The sequence below is a fragment of the Cyclopterus lumpus genome, chromosome 24, assembly GCF_009769545.1.
Source record: "Cyclopterus lumpus isolate fCycLum1 chromosome 24, fCycLum1.pri, whole genome shotgun sequence".
NCBI lineage: Eukaryota > Metazoa > Chordata > Actinopteri > Perciformes > Cyclopteridae > Cyclopterus > Cyclopterus lumpus.
The window spans coordinates 9,840,107-9,858,337 of record NC_046989.1 but is presented as its reverse complement, the minus strand read 5'-3'; the positions used below and the strand labels follow the sequence as shown (position 1 = coordinate 9,858,337).

Below are 18,231 nucleotides of genomic sequence, written 5' to 3'. Positions count from 1 at the left end.
GGGCTTAAATATTTCCTTTATTTCCAGTTGTCTCACAAGTATAGTATCAAAGCTACTATGTGTCAGGAAAATTGTCACTTCAACTTAATTTTCTTAGCCTCCCTGTTGATTTAAACATGTTTCTTACCCCCTGCTTGTCAGGATCTGTAGTGTTGTGTCGTGTTTCCTGTTTTATTTTGAAGTCCTTGTCTCTCGTGTCCTCTGTTTCTCTGCACTTCCTGTCCCTGTGATTGTCTGCCCTGTCCCTGATTGTTTCCTCCTGTGTCCAATCACCTGCACCAGCCCTCTGTATTTAAGTCCTGTTCGTGTCATTCCCCTTTGTCGGTTCGTCTTGTCTAGATCATTGAAGATCATGTGTGTGAGCCTGTTTTGTTTGTTTTTGAATCCTGTTAAATCCTGTTGAGCAATAAAGTTGCCTCTTCGAGTGTTGACGGCGTTTAGGTCCAGTTACCTGCAGCTGCACATAACACTGCTGACCAATTCCTGAGCGCTCATATTGCCTCTCTTTTTCTTTAAACTAAGCTAACACAAAATGCATTTAATATATTACCTTAGATACAGTAAACCAGCATTTACATTTGCAGTAATAATTATTAGTGAATAGAGTATAGTAGTAGGCAATATCAATTTATAGTATAATACTTCTTAACAGTATCACACTATGAAACAGTTACAGTATCATACCCCAACGTATTTTTAAATATGTTAAAGGTTAAAATATAATACTACAAAATATATTTTCTGTATTGTACCATAAAACAGTTACAGTAAAATATGTCATAACACATTTAGAGTATCATTACCACAATTCCAGTAGAGCAGTAATGCTGTTGAGCAGAATCAGGGTAAAGCTGGTTTTCTGTTCCACATCATAACAGTAAAGTTACTGCAAACAGGTGATTGCCCAATAAAAACTTACTGGTACAATAGAAAGTCTCACAGATGAGATCAAGGAGCTGTCGGCTCTGTGACTCTTTGTGAAACGTCTCCTCTCTCCTCTCAGTGCGGACACAAGCAAAGCCACTTAACTATTCTATCATAACTCTGTTCAAGTGCTTATATGAATGCAAACACCTGGGACTGTCTTCTTACTATAGATTTCATGTGTGTCACATAGAAGAAGAATGTGGTCTTTAGATTTCTAAAACAAACAAAAAAGACAAAGAGACCCAATGACCGCGGAGGGCAGATCGATACCTAAAGTATTGATTCCACCAAGAATTGTGTTTAGTAAAGCTTGTGTCAATAGGGTCGATATTCAAAAGTTACATCATGTTCTGGACACATAAATGCTTTTCTTAGTGCGCTCTTTGCTGTAAACATTGTTTTATTTCCCATTAAATAAAGTTGTGCGTTTACATGGATGTGTGATTGGCAAAGAATAGGAAAAACAAAGGCCTAATGTTTGGCAAATCATTTGGTGTTAATGAAAGTGTAATCAGACATAGGCTATTTATGATGTATTAACCTCTAAAACCATGACAGGATTCTCCACCTTACACATTTTAGTCGCTTATAGTTATAAAATGAGTCTGTATGAATACCATTGTGGTATCGTCCACCTGTCATATCAGGATAAGCTACTCAATGCGAGAGTAACTATTTAATAAAATGCATTTGCGGCAGATCATTTGCTCAATGTCATCTTCAATGAACCTTTTAATTCTTTAAACGTGCCCTTGAAGAATCTGTGGCCACCATGAAAAAAATATGAGTGCCCAGGAGCATTATCATTTCACGCTGAATAGCCCGGAAACATTTGATTGACAGCCAACCTCCTGTGGGGTGAGTTTGGACCTGCAGGAGGGAAAGGTTGTGGGTCAGCACTTTATATGTCCACGCAGCTCACCTGATGACATGAGGCTGCTCACAGAGGGTTAAAACGCTCCATGTGAGAACTGTTCACCTTTCTGATGGCATCATTTTTCATGATCACCGCTCAGCAATGCTCACCTGAGCATACTTTGCATAGATGTAAACCTGTGACATCGTGCTGTTGTACAACATGTGCATCTGCTGCGTCCAGAGCAAAATGCAGGACTGTTCACCTGACGACAGCAATGTGTTCACTGAGAGGTTTTGCATAATCTGCCATAATTAAAGTACTTGTAACTCACTTGACTCACTCTTTATTGTAAAAATTTTACGATACATGACTGAGAATGCTGTATTACAGAGTTATTTTCATTCTTAGAATCCAAAACTGCTTTACTTATCTTTCAAATGTGAACAATTCAACTATAATCACATTTTTGACCGTTGAGAGTTGATTGTTTTATGTAGTTCAATTTAAAAATGTGTTCAAAACATTCAAACATCAACTTCTTAACACAGTCTTAAAAAACAGCTGTTCCTTAAGCAGATTAGGGTGTCTTAAATACTATCTGGTTCATTTCATGGAATCGTTTTGCTTATAATATAATTCATGAATAAAACCTAATGAGGCACGGTATGATCTGCTCAAAATACAAGACAGAAACTAAAATATTTGAGGTTCTTAGAAACACCTTAAACTGTGGAGATGAATAATTAAAATGCCTTATACTTATCTCCATTCACTAATCCATTGACTTCAATCAACATGGGCCAGTTTCAAGTGAAACATGTAGATGCTCCATTACAACGGCTTAACCAGGCAAGTTTACTATAGAATATGTAATGAGAATGTGGAGGTCACATGATCAGCTCCTCGATCACCTGCAGAGTCAGGTGATCAGCCTGCAGACTGAAGACATTGAAGACATTGCAAAGTAATATAAAAAACGACCACCTGGGCTTACATGGATTTATTGATCATTTGTCAATGCTGGAAATTTAGAAATTTGCAATTTGAAATTAACGTGCAATGACAATTTGTTTTTGAGATTCGGAGAGTTTGACATTTTTAGTTTTTGATGTTTGACGCACGCACACACAAACACACACACACACACACACGCACACACACACACTCACACACACACACACAACTGAACATCATACCTCAGTCAGGCAAAAAAAAACAACAACAATGATTTGATTAGAAAATGTAATTTGCATTTTTTATTAAAGAGGAGAAGATCTATTATTTCATATGGAGAAAGTAAATAGAGATTGTTTTGTTTACTTTGCTTGATGGAAAATCCTTACTGTTCCATTTCACAAAATGATTACTGCTCCCCCACTACTTATGTAACTACATCTTTAAATCCCAGAGCAATTATTGCTTAAGTTCCAATGAGTTTTATTTATTAATTATGCCCAAAGTCCACTCTGAATTTGGTAAGCACTGTTTTAAGTTTGCTGCACCTGCTGCTTGGAATGCACTGCAAAAAACTCTAAAGTTAAAGGAGCTCATCAACCTTGAAACTTTGAAGAGAAATTGGAGTGGCTTTGTACCGCACTTGTTCTTGTTTTTGGTGTGAATCCGGAGCTTTAGTCCTGTTGCCTTATCTTTTTTTAATGTATTTTATCTGTGTTATGTGATTTCTGTTGTGTCTTGTGACTGTTGCAATTGTTCTATGCTGCTGTCTTAGCCAGGCTTCCCTTGAAAAAGAGGTCATTGTATCTCAACGGGACCGACCTAATAAAAAAAAAAATACTTGATTCAACCAACAACCGTTAAAATGTTGTCCTTCAAATGAAGAACAGCTGGCATCACAAGATATTTCACTCTTATCACAACCACATGATCCCCATATGCATTATCTGTCACTTACTAATGTAATAGTAATACAATAATTAATGTGTGCATTGATTGTATCTACAAAGGTTACACAAGACCTGTAAAATCAAAGTAAACGATAAAGTGATGTTCACAACTAAAATAAGTTTAAAGATACTAGTCAATAAAGTTGGACTTTTGTCATTTTATCAGAATTTATGAAAAATCAGAAACTGTCAGTTGTATGGTCACTTTCAGATGTAACATTCATCCTGTGACTGCATTAAGGCCTTTCCTATTGAAAAGGTGGCTCACCCGTACTGGCATTGTTTATATATTGATTTACAGCATGATTTGATGTATTTATTGCATGAACTATTAATACCAGAACAGAATAAACAACATCTACCATGAACTCTGGAAATGCAAAGCAAAACTTCCAGGCACAGCTATTGTTTAAATATCATTCTTACCAATTTATAAATTATTACGTGCAAGAGAAAGAACAGGAGCCAGGAGTTCATTCAGAAATTATAGTCAAATTAGGAATGGAAATCTATAACCAAAATATATATAGATTTTTAGGAGGTTTGAGATTCAGTTGATTGAGATATTATTCACCATTGTTCCATGACACAGCAGCGCTCGCAGCAACACTGGTGAGGTCAGGAGCTGGAGTCCATATTTGGCCACAATAACACAAGGACAGAGTCTCCTCGTGTGAGGGTGAGATGTAACTGTGACTGCTGGACTGTAGATCCCCCTAACCTCCCAAAACCAAGACTGCTTAGATTTAAATTATTACAATCAGTCTCTTTTGGAAAGAAAACTAATAAAAAAGCTAAATTGCATGTTTTTTTCTTCCTTCATTGACACAACCTGCAGGTTGCAACCTTATATTTTACACTGCAACTTTCCTGTTGGCTTTGCAAAATGTTAATAAAACAAATTTGTTATGCTGTGTATCTTAAAATATGACAACCTCTCTGACGCAGACACTCCTGACCTACGACCCGCTGTCCCCCCTGTCCACTTGTCTTCTCTGTATTATCCAGTGTATCAGCAGCACACCAGGACACTAACTGTCGCTGTCATTCTACATCAGCTGCTGAGGGCTGTCATTGGTTACGCAATTGCTCTCCAGTGGTGCTCAATGTTCTAGTAGCCTCTCTGTAGCCCCTGAGTGGGGAGAAGAGGCCATCAAACACGCAGGGCAGAGTCATTATTAAGTAGTTTGTTTTTAGTACAGAATTCTTAAAATGTGAAAATCCACCTGGGGATTACCGGTTTGTTATTTACTTTCCTTTCACATTGAGCCCACTCAATATTATTGTAAATAGTGTGGTTATAGTTAGGCAGTATGGCCATTTAAAAAAACAACGACAAACAAAACTTCTGTGTCTGACTGTTCTGGGAGAGCATGCCAAGGTATTTTATTTATTTATTTCCCCATTTTCATGCTTTCTTTCATCATTCCTTTGTGAGATTTATTTAAAAAAGAGATCAACCTTTTATGTTTGCCAGTTCTTCACATTTTCAATCTACGGGTGATTTGAACTCAAACACATTTTAGGGTCCTTAACTGACCAGCAACCAAGACTTAAAAGTAATAAATATCATCTTGCACATAAAACCACATTCTCTAATGAATAAAACTATAGAGCTTACCAACAGCAGCAATCTCCGCTTTCATACATAAAGAATGGCTGGAATATTTTGTGAGCTTGTTAATGTTTCATGTAGGGAAAATGTATGTTTCCTTAAGATGTGAACTATTTAAGTTGGGTCCATCATTTAAAAGCTTTTAAATCCTCTTATTGATACATTATACAGAGTTATACCAATTATTAAGTTATGGTCCAAAGAAAACATAATTAAAGTTGGGCTGAGTCTTGCTTTAAAAAAAAAGGAGTGAAACATAAGCTCCAGCACAATAATTTCCATATTTAGCTTTTACTGCTTAACATGTTTTGTTTCAGTTTCTTTTTGTAAATTATCTTTTGTGTCTCATTTACGTTGTAGTGGGAGTATGACTGTACATTTGCTGTTGAGCTCATTTAAAGAGCACATTTACATTTTAACTGTCACTGTTGATTCAAATACATTTCCCCTGTAAAATAAACAGCACAATTAGAAGAAACCTCTCGCCAATGTTTTGATTTGGAGGGATGAGTGTGATTTTTTTAAATTGATATTAGGTTGCTTTTAATGCAAATTATTTTGGATTGCTATTTCTTATTACAGGAAGCTTCATTAGGGCTATTTTGAGATTGTACCACAGTTGCCACCAACTGAAATATTTGCTAAAGATTGAGAAGATGAAACTCTGACTGTCCGTTATATCTCAGTATGGATTTTTAATGGAGCCTTCATTATATCAACACTCTGTTAATGGTTTTGGTCTTTGACAAATATTGTTTGGATAAGATCATTGTGATCGTGAGCACAAAAAACAGATGATTATCAATAGTGTTGATACCATCATTAATCCCTCAACATTAGATTCTGCAGAATGTCACTTTGCTTTTTGTGTATGGATTTCACATTAATCACTTCAGCTCATATCTCATATCTGATTACCTAACAGTCGAGGAGCATCGCGACATCACCAGGGTGTGCGGGGGTACGGAAAGCCCGGCAAATCTTCCTGCGGATCTTCCTGGAGGACACCTAATCACAAGTGACACAGGAGCAGCACTGCAGATTTGATCTTAATCCATGCTGAAGTCAGAAACATTTCCAAGGCTCTCAGCGCTTCTTTCTAGATAAAAAGGCGCCATGGCGGCTGCGATGTGATACCTATTTCAATCATTTACATACACCTTAGGCTAGGAGTAAGGAGTCAGAAACCTAGACTATATGCTCACCAGTAATTTACTGTCAAGCTTTGGGATCTGCCAAAACACACAGCGGCTTCTATTTATTGCTCGACTTGTATTGAATATGAAGGATGCACACTTCTGGACATTTGAGCACAAATTCTATGTTGAATGTCGTAAAATAAAGAATGAAACACAAACACAATGACCTATTTCTCTTGTGGCTGTCAAAGCAGAGTTGAGCCTACAGGGTTGACATTATATGACAGTCTTCCTGAAGCTCTGACTGCACTGGGAAAAGATGGTGTTGCTTTTTCAGTTTGAATTCAATGCATTGCCACGTTGGGGAAAGAAAGAGTAGCCGAAGGAATAGGTAGGAAGAAAATTCAATATATTACAGTAAGAAAAAGATATTCAATGATGTAAATCAATGATGTAAATCACAGTGAACTTCAATTATTTAAATTCTTCCTTTACAGCTTCAATCATGGATGGAAATACTGAATGTTTGAATGACTGTAAGGCCTCTGAACTCTACTTGTGTTACTGCAGGACGTGCAGCTTTCTTGATGTCTGATGGCTGTGATCCTCTCTTTTGATTATTTTCCCTCTGCAGTGCAGCTCTATCAAATCAACCTGGCAAACCTCCACGTTAGATGCGTATTACTTCTGATCTGACACAGACCCTCTGATGATCCAACACCAGATGAGCAAAGGTTTCACATGATGACCTGTACGTATATTTTTCCACAGCTTTTCCTCCACCAGGTTTGGTCTGCTGAGACAAAGCATGTCTTACATGGCAGAGCATTTACAGACGGAAAAAGTAACACAGTTTATCTTATAAATAAAAGACGAGTGAATGCGGAGAACAGAGAGCAGCAGCGCACTCACTCCTTTAACCGTTTAATTGGTTGTTTCCTGGTTTGTACACACTTTTAGTCTTTGAAGACAACTTAATAATTTGCAGTTGCATTCAGAGGCTCTCCAGGACAACCTCGTTGACGCTGGAGGGAGATTTTGCTCTAAACAGAAAGTCGTTGATAAATTCACTTCACCATACACATTTAGATAAAGCTTTACTACAATATGACGGGTGCTAACATATTTTAACAAAATATATATTGTTACTCAAGAAAATCTATCCGTGTTATTTGTCATTAATGCATTACAAGCAGAACATATATACATCCAGGCCTCTAGTTTTAGGTTTTGGCCTTTGACCCATTTAAATGAAGCTTGCATCCCCTTGTCACTTGTTGTCAGTTGTGACCAGTTCAAGACAGATTTTTTTTGTTAAGGGTTAGTTTTTGTTAAGGGTTAGTTGGTAAGACAAAATATAGAGGTGCTTTGTCTGCTAAGTGAAGATCATTCATTTCTTCATGGTGGAGCTATAGGAGGATATGTTTGCTTGTTTGTTGTTGTTTTTAAGGAAAATCAAACATAGTGATTTTAAATGTGCTTCTGGCTCAGGGAAAGTGACACTTATGATTTAGCTGCTTCATGTTGGACACAGACTGGAGCTCATCGGTCTCACGGCTTTACAGTTCCCTCTGCAGCACATCAGGGATGGCAGTGAAATCAGTAACGTGGCTCCTGGTCTGATTCTGCATGATCTCACTAGTGTTCCCGTTTGTTCTCGTATGAGCTGACGGCATCAACTGATCAGAAGAACATCTCGCGAAGTGCCAGCAGCCTGTTTGGCCACAAAGCTGGGTTCAAGTCTGGAGCCATGCAAGCAGAATAATTACAGAGGAGATGGGAGGTGGTGGTGGTGGGGGGAAGAGGAGTCGTGTCTGCAGAGCCGGAGGTCGCAGTTATGTAACACCATTAATGTCAGACCATCACACAAGACCCTGCACAGTATCCCTGTTGCTTGATGCCATTTTCTCTTTACATTAGTTAAAATGACGTCAGTGCAGCCGATCTGAAACGTGGAAGCCAGATGCTTCAAACCAATGTGTCCAATTGATTCAGGGGTGAAATGGAACAAGATCAGTGTGGTCTGACATCTATTTTATTTGAATTCTTTTAAGTTATGTCATTAAACCCTATCTGTGTAGCACTTGATTTGTACAGCACATGTAAAGCATCTGCATTCCTCCTGTGATTGCTCTCACATTTCATAGATAACACAAAAACAGAAAGAAGTTAAATAAGAGAGAATGATCCATTAAGACAAACATCCCAACAATTCAACTGCTGACATGGAGAGAAAAGCTCCAGGTGTTATCTGGAGAAAATGGAGTAACTTATTCTCTAATCTCTAATTGAATTAAATGTGATCAACTAGTTAAATAATCCCCAGTGAAAATGTGTGTGCACATGTTGCCTAATTGACTAAATAAACCCATCCCCCATCCAAATTGTCATGATATATTTTAGTTGTAATGGATATTGTAACCCTGTTAGTTCTGTGTCTGTTAATTACTAATTCCTTTCACCTGCCCTCAGCCACTCCTCTGCCTCCTTGATTTCTAATGCCCTACACCTGTGGTTTCCCCACTGATATATACTCCTATTCTTTCCCTTGTCCCCGGCCAGGTTAACCACGTGCGGTAACCGCCACTTGCAATCGCGGGGGCCGCCACAGTAACTTTAAATGTAACTTTAACTGTAACTTTAACTGTAACTTTAAATGTAACTGTAACTTTAAATGTAAATGTAACTAACTTTAAATGTAACTGTAACTTTAAATGTAAATGTAACTAACTTTAAATGTAACTTTAAATGTAACTAACTTTAAATGTAACTATTAATGTAAGTGTAACTTTAAATGTAAGTGTAACTTTAAATGTAACTCACTTTAAATGTAACTATAAATGTAACTAACTTTAAATGTAACTTTATATGTAACTGTAAATTTAAATGTAACTATAAATGTAACTAACTATAAATGTAACTTTAAATGTAACTTTAAATGTAACGATAAATGTAACTATAAAATGTAACTTTAATTGTAACTGTAACATTAAATGTAACTAACTTTAAATGTAACTAACTTTAAATGTAACTATGAATGTAACTAACTTTAAATGTAATTAAATAAATCTGGCATATACTGGAGACGCTCCGTACCCAGAGAGCTTTGTTTGGACTGAGGCAGAGGAGGAGATGTATGGCCGCCGAAATGTTCTAGTTTATAGCTACTATCCAACGCAGAGCAAAAGAACATACTGTGCTTTGCGCTTTCAATTATCACTTTAAATGTAATTGTAAATGTATCTAACTTAAAATGTAACTGTAACTGTAACTTTAAATGTAACTTTAAATGTAACCGTAACTTTAAATGTAATTGTAAATGTAACTAACTATAAATGTAACCGTAACTTTAAATGTAATTGTAAATGTAACTAACTTTAAATGTAACTTTAAATGTAACTAACTTTAACTGTAAATGTAACTAACTTAAAATGTAACTGTAACTTTAAATGTAACTGTAACTTTATCTGAACTGAATAGAATAGAAAAACAACCTATAGACCTAAGTAAAGGGACCTTTTGGCTTCATCTCTTTTGTAAATGGTATGTGAGATTGCAGCATCTACTCTTTAGAACTGATTTCAGGAACATTTAGTGCCAACATGAGACAACTGTCTGAGCTTGATTACATTTGTAATGCTGAACAGTAACTAACCCAAACTAACCCTTCTATCACAACTGACCAATGTAGAATAAACTACTACTACTACTACTACTATATAAGTTAAAGGAATAGTTCACGTACGTGCTTTTTCCGAAGCTTTCAATCACACCTTGTGCCCTCCCTCTTTGGATGGGGTTTCTTACTTGTCATGGAGATGGTTTAGTTATCATATGACCGACGTATGACCTAAGTATAGAATTTAATCAAGCTGCCATTTCAAAGGTCAAGGGAGAATCTTAAAAACTAAATAAACCAATACAAATATATGATGTAAATAAGTACCTGGTCTATGCTCTGAGGAAGGCCTGTGGCCAAAACATGTCATCAATGATTTATAATAAAATGAAGTGTTGACAGCCTTGATAGTGTTCTCTCTTTTCCTCTTTTTCAACATCTAAAAATGTTACGTTTATGTGAGTCAGAAGAATTGCAAGAAATAAAGTACAACAAAGAGAAAAAAACATTTTAAAGAAACAAAAATAAGTTTGTTGAATTCTTTTTTTCATACGTGGCAACAATTAGTGTGACATTTACAGAAAGTATTTCTTTGCGTGTCAATCTCAACAAAACAAATAGTGATGGGGGAAAGCATCATTTTGACACATCGGTTGGTAATGCCTGCCATCCTTCTTTCTTCAGGAGAGACATTAGAGCACATAGAAAGACATTTCCTCTCTATGTGATTAACAACAGAGAGTGGAGCAGGCCATTAATGGCATCCCCTCCTGAAATAAAAGTCCTGGTAGTATTTTCAGTTTCCTGTGAAAAATGATTTGGCTTAATGCAATGCAATGGGATTGAGGTGTGAGAGGAACTGCATACTGGACTTTCAGAGGTGGAGGCTCTAGAAAGATTAGAAACCCATCATCCACTAAACAACCACTGTCATCCTCTCCACTTTCATTTATTCTTGTGAATATGCTCTGCTGACTCTGAAAAGGACTCATCCAGAGATTATTTTGTGGAATAATGACTGTGGATTCCACAAGTTGCCAATCTTAGGAGACAAAAGATTGTACAGGAAAAGCTTCTAGGAATAAAGGAGGATTTCATGAAGGAGAATTCACATCATTTCAAGCACTTAGATTTTTTCTGAGGAGTGTAGTGTTTATTTCCCTGCCAGCCCCCGTTTTACCTTCCTGTTAAGTTACAATCACTTGTGAGGCTTCTTCCCTAAAAATCAATGCCTGGATCTGACAACATGATCATTACTCACTGTTCTACTCTAACAAGGTAACGCTGGTTCCTTGGTGAAATTGCTTTATTTTCTGTTGGAGAGACATGCTCTTTTTACTGTTATTTTTACAATTATTTGTCACCTCTAAGAATATTTACTTGTATCTGATATGCCATAAGAAGACAGGCAACATATACACATGTCTTTGCAATTCATATTAATGTGCCATAAACCTCTTCTTTTAGTTTAACATGAGCATTACTTAAGATAGAACATCTCTTCAGTTTATTTGATCATGCTTGGCTGACCAAGCATGAGGGACTGCGGCCTGTCAGATGTAATTTGTGTCCTTGAACTCATAGATCCATGCATTTTCTTTAGTTTTCTCATATTACATAGCTCTAAAGAAGTGTGTTTGGATGGCGCTACAAAACCTAGCTAAATAGTGCAGAACCAAAATACTAAATAAATTAGAGATTAAACGAACAAAACCATTAAAAACATGCGTCATGATGTTTTTTAGTATTATTTTGGGGAATTTAGTAAAGAAGGAAAAACTTCCATTGAAGTGCACAACAAATACCCATTGAGAGATTTTATAACACTTTTAATCAATGTTTGTCCAATAGAGTTATATGATGATTATTATTATGGTTATTTGGTGGCTATCAAAAGGGAGAGATGGCTGCACTGGGGGACTTTCAACTCTTAACCTCAGTAATTGGTAAGTTATGACACCTTTTAATTATGTACATCTTGTTTCAATTAAATTATTGTCTTTTTATTCAATAAATCATGTTGCCAAACCGCTCTCAGATTCAGGTTTGAAGCATAGAGGAGTGTCCTTTTTAGTCATACTGTATGTTTACACTTTGATTGAGAATGTGTGCAGGACAAAACATGTAACAGAATATCATTGGGCTCGACTGAAGAAACTGGGATACACAATTGTTGTTCATCTTTATAATAGTGGTGATTGAAAATCTTATACAATACACTGTAGGTCTATTAAGAAAATGGGATTGGGTCAAACAAGTTTCCCTGAGGAACTCTATCATCCAAAATTAGAGCCTGAAATACATAATCCCAGAATGTTGGCCATGTAAGACATGGACAAATCTAATCAAGCACCAAGAGATACCCAGTCTCAAGTCATTGATTACCATATATGTCAAACATCTATAGTGTATAAATTATATGTTTGTAACTCCTTCTTGATCATATGTGTGTTGGCGTCGTATGAATCAGAACACCAGATTATGCAGAAGATGAACTGGAGAGCACGTCAGGCCTCAGGCCTCGCTTGGTGAGGGATGAAAGGTAAGGACATCGAGGTCTCAGCGGATCGCTTCTCCTTGTAAGTGGAGTGGAAGAGTTCATGGTTTGCAGCTATACAGGTGAGAATGTGACAGTTATATAATAAACATCATAACAGGGGTCAGTAAACTTAGAGTCACCTCGTCCTAACTTTGGTTATGCAATGTAGCACCAAAGCCTCGCTGAAAAGTTAGTCATGATGAAAGCAGCGATGACATCGTGAGTTTTGCTGCAACAGTGTCCGAACAGGCCACCCGGTAGGTGTATGTTTTACTTCATTTCCCTAAAATGTTTACATTTCATTAATACAGGATGTTTTTTAAATTAAAAAGCAACTTCCTGTGCTTTACATGAGCACAAAACCAATATTGAATGGAAACAGGAAGTAGAAACAGAAGCACAAACGTGTCCGGCGAAAACAAATAAGGCACAAGATCAGTGAAAAATGATGACTCCTTTGACATAAACAGGACGCACAATGTTTTCTAAAAGATCTGACTGTGTGTATCACAGTGTGATACAAATGCATGTTTTTATAATGTAATTCTGCAAGTTTACTCCGTCCCATGAAATGAAAAGAAATTCTTTATTTCATTTGTGAAAAGTTGTTGTTTTCTCCTGTTGACTTCCACAGAGGCAATATTACAACTATTCAGAGCTCTTCATTGCCTTTGTGTTGAAGGTGCCATGCAAAAAAAAATGCCTAAAAGCCGCTATGTGATGAGATGCCGGGTGAAGAACCCAGAACTGAGTTATGATAAGCTGCCGAACTGAGAAACTGAGGATACCGGCAACAAGACCTAAGGCATTAGCAGGAAGAAAGCTGAATGTGTTCCTAACACTCGTTACGTGTGCAACAAGCATTTTGCCAAATGTCATTCTCATTCTTATGTCTCCTGAATTTTTATATAGTTTTCATCGACTCTATTTGAAACACTCATTACAGTAGATGTCTCAACAAAGTGAATGATTAACAGACACATTCAATACACCTTCAGGAGTTAACACTAATAATATAAAAAAACAATGGGCACAATTAAATAAATGTATGTCTCACCAATAATAACAAGATAACAGTAATTAGATCAGTTGACACTCAAGTGACTAAACTGTTGTTTTAATTTAAATCATATTTTATTATGACTGAAGAAAAAAAACATATGGTAAATGTATAACCACACACAGAGCCAAATGCAGTCCCTCTTTCAGTTCATGAGGGCTGAACACAAATATCAATGTTGATAAGACTGTTCCAGTATAAAAAGAAAAGCTGAACATGTGACTGAAATTAATGTGAAAACAAGAAATAATAAAGATTATGCAAGAAAAGGACCAAAACAAGGACACAAATGAACACTGCATAAAGACCTCATTTGGCTGAATCAAGTTTGTTTAGGTGGAGCTGAAGCAAAGTCCCCCCGAAGTGCATGAGGTGCAAACTCTGAGGCCATTTATAAGTGAGGTGAATTATTCTCAATCAATAATAACACAGAGTATCGAGTCAAACATTGAAGACTGATAACACAAGAAAGAATGAATTAGAGTGTAACAATCACATAACAAAACATAATGTTTCCATTAAATAAAAAAATGAAATAGTGCGCTGAATGCCCAAAAGCATATGCAACTGTCTTCTAAGGTGCAGCAGTGAATAAGATACGACTCTCTACTTTGCACAAAGTGACCTTTTATGCTCTAAGTTAAACTATCGGAATATAGTTGTGCTATATGAAAACATATGATGAGCAACAGGTACATCAAATAGTTTGATGTGCAGGAAGACACTATGCAAAACTGATTCATAGTGATGAGGTCTGAAAGGGTCGGCAGGGAGGCCCAAGCGGTTGGAGACATTGTTACAAGTTTGATTCCCACAACAGCTACAAGTGTCCCATCCTTCACTTTCCATCTGTCATTTAAATGTGTTTATGTGTTTTCTTGTGGAGGAAAAGAAGACACACAGGAGAAGACACTGAGAATATGTTTTAAATCTTTCACTGAAAAAATAAGCTTTCCTTCAATACCACCGACGGAACTAGTGAAGTGTCCAAATATATACAACATTTCATTTCACTGCAGTGAGTATAATACTTACAACCCAAGACTCCTTTTGGAAAAAGTGTATTTAAGAGTATTCAATAAAATATTTCTTCATTTCGGGACATAATGCACAATCCCTCTTAAAAACATGTCTCACAGTGTACTCTGTCCCTTTTCATATTAGAACATGAAATGCTATGTTATGAGCAAAGAAAAAATACTGAATTCAATATTATGATAGTTAATATTAGAATTCAGAGGTGCAGAGGAAGCTGCACGTGTTTTTTCGGAAACAGTTCCAGAGTTTGTGTAATGAATGCTTCATAAACAACCATTAGCATTATCAGTGACATCGGGAATGATGTTTGTCCTAAATGGTTTGTGCTTCGCTAATGGAGGTTAAATTCTAGCTGCAGCACCAGGGTCTTCAGTGCCAGAAAGAAGGAAACATCTCCTTAGGACTGGAGTTGTGTCCCTGTGATGTCCGCAGCTAATTCATTACCACAGTAGAAGGGTCCCTTAGCGGGACTTGACCTTAAAGCACACAATTCTCCAGGTTTAGATGGAGCTTCTACGTTTATTGAGTCTTCTGTAGTTGTTGATGCTGTGTAGACCAGTGGAAACCGAGCTGATGCCCGAGTTGTGTTGCAGGCTGCACACGCAGCCGTTAGAGTGCAGGGGATTGGAAAAAGCCTCTCCCTGCTCCATGTAGGTGTCTGAGCTGGAGAGGTCACGTGGGATGATCATGGGTATGGAGTATTGCAGCTTCTCTCTACTCTTGTACCAAAGGCAGGAGCACATAGACTGAAAGTGGAGCACTTCAGCATAAACATTACGTAGACTCCGACTTGCCGCCCCTCCACCACTACCTCCAACAGCATTTCCTCCGCCGCAGCCAGATGGCGTGGAGGAGGAGGAGGCCTGGTCTGCAGAACAGTGGATGTGTCCGCCCGCCTGACCGTTGTGGGCGAGGAGAGCCCTCTGCTCGGCATCCCTCTTCTCGTCCTCGGCGTTCATGGTCATGAACCGCAGCACTGCTAAGTTGAGGAAGGCTCCGATCACAGCCAGGCCCGTCAGGATGTAGATGAAGCTGAAGGCCACGTACTCCGGCTTGGTCTGCAGAGCTTGCTTACTCTGCAGCGCTACATAGTCCCCGAAACCGATGGTGGTGAGCGTGATGAAGCAGTAGTAGTAAGCGTGAAAGAAGCTCCATCCCTCAAAGTATGAGAAGGCCACTGCCCCCACACACAGCGTGCTCATGCAGGATATGAAGCCGATGATCACCATGTTGACCATGGAGACCTCAGTGCGCCTCATGCCGAGGCACTTCTTTAGGCGGTGGAGCAGGTACCTGACGAAGGTGTTGATACGCTCACCCACGCTCTGGAACATGACCAAGGTGAGAGGGATGCCCAGGAGGGCGTAAAGCATGCAGAACACCTTCCCTCCGTTTGTGCTCGGGGCTGCATGGCCGTATCCTGAGGGAGAGAAGGAGGAAGGAGCAGGGTTACTAGGGCAGAACTAATTCAATCTGCAGAGCAGCGGACAGAGGTCTGAGAAAAGAAGGCTGGAGGCTTGGAACGTCAAACTCAGAGTAGTCACATATGAACAATTTGTATTCTTTGAGCAGCATATCCTATAGATTCAAAGACTCTTCATTTCACAAAGGCAGGATGAAATTGAAGATGAGAATGAACAGCAGTGTGGCGGGAATGGCCAAGTATTGATGTTTTGTATGGGAGAAAGGGCCTGAATAATTAATTGCCAATTGTCTCTGCAGTGACTTCAGCTAATGAGTACATTTACACCTAATTGGTTTCCTACATCTTTCCAGATCAAACCAACAGGACAATACGTCGCAAATATTGGACCTTTTTGTGTTTGTTTATTTAGTCAAATCACTCTTTGTCCTGAAGTTCTTTGGATCTTTGGATTATAAGAGCTCCGTAGCGGAATATAATGAGTCAGCAGTGTGGTCTGTGTGCGCTCCACTGAGTCTTCAGCCCCAAAAAAGAATATCCAAATTCTGAGTTAGTTAAACAGCTTTATGCAGAACATGCCAAAGTTTGAAGAATGAGCTTTTCAGTAATGTATTTCCCATTAAACCGGGACTGGCTAATAAACCATTTCAATATAGATTTATTGTGTTGTCAGTGACTCAAATGGCCGGGTGGAGAATACTGTCGAGCCACCAGCCAATTTCAGACACGGAATGACTCATACTGACTCTGAGTGATTCTGTATGCACTCAAACTGTAGAGCTCATGAATTTCAGGATGAATTTGTGCTTCCTTCTGGCACATTTCAGGTTAAGCGCCAACCTTTTGTCTCATAACGTCATCCTCTCACTCCTATTGTCCCACACGGCACCCTTTGCATGCAACATCATTACCGGCTGAGATCTATTCCCCACATGTTGACCTGTTGCGCACAGGAGCCAACAGATAATGTCCCAGATAACAATGGGAACAGTAAAAGGAAAAGGTTGACCAATAGTTTGAATGTAATTACTCCAGGGGTTGATTTAATTCTTTGGGCCCAGGTTTTATTGTCACACTGATCCGTGCGGTTGAGCCATCTGTCTGTCTGGTGTCAAATCTGTTTAAAGCTTTCCCAGTTGGGCCGCCAAAATGAGAGCAATTATTACTGATGTATCTCTTTGTGCAAGGAAAAACCTGACCTGAGCAACAAGACATTTAGCTTCATAGAAGCATTGCCTATATTTAATCTCATTTCTACAAGGACACTCATCCCATTTTCTGATGACAGAGAAATGACTGAAGAGTCCTCTGTTCTAATTACTAGTAGTTGATTTATTAAAACCACTTTGACAAGGAGACTTGGTAGACTTTTCATTTGAACCATTTATCCATTAGGTAAAGTTTCTATTTTAATTGTGTAATGAAAATAATTTACTTTTAGCTTAGACCTACTATTAGGATAATTATATCAACTGTTTGGTCAATACTTTTAATGATGTATCTGTTACTTCTATTCACCTCAAATAGTTTGTATTACTTTTAAGAAACGGTATCTAATTATTTAGCTAATGATTTCTAGTTAAAAGTCAATACTTTTATCTATTTCAAGCAATCATCATTTGATAACTGTCAACTGCGTTAGCTGCTTCCATAGTTTGTTACTTTTAGTGAGCAGACCATTTATGCATTACATATAACTACTTTATAAATTACTTCTAAATACTTATTTGTAACATTATTTGACATAACATGCATGTATTACTTTTAGCTTATGGTTTTAACATCTCTTCTTGCTTACTAATTTATATAATTTGATATTCCTATCTTTTCAATGAGTTAACCTATTCCACACTTTTTTAATAACCCCTATGCTGCAACTGCAGAAGCACTTCCTCCAGGGGTACAAGTACCCGTAGGTGGAAAACACTGTTGTATAATATGTTCAATTCGTCAACCAACAACAACAACAACAACATAGCATAATGTTTAATGCCAAAGTACATAAGCAACACAGCTGCCAGACTTTTGTTTTTGGCATTGTACATTTCTGCAAAACACAGGCTACATTGGACGTTTTATAACGCATTATATCAGACTCGTATCATGCG

The 18,231-nt window shown here is 37.8% G+C and overlaps 1 protein-coding gene across 1 annotated transcript in view; it reads right to left on the bottom strand.

Moving 5' to 3' along the window:
- Window positions 1-15,200: 15,200 nt before the first annotated feature.
- Window positions 15,201-18,231, bottom strand: part of kcnk3a (potassium channel, subfamily K, member 3a) — a 28,549-nt gene continuing 25,518 nt past the window's right edge. The window contains exon 2 of the mRNA XM_034527872.1: window positions 15,201-16,120. Coding sequence (XP_034383763.1) covers window positions 15,201-16,120 — 920 coding nt within the window. The remainder of the gene's footprint in view (window positions 16,121-18,231) is intronic.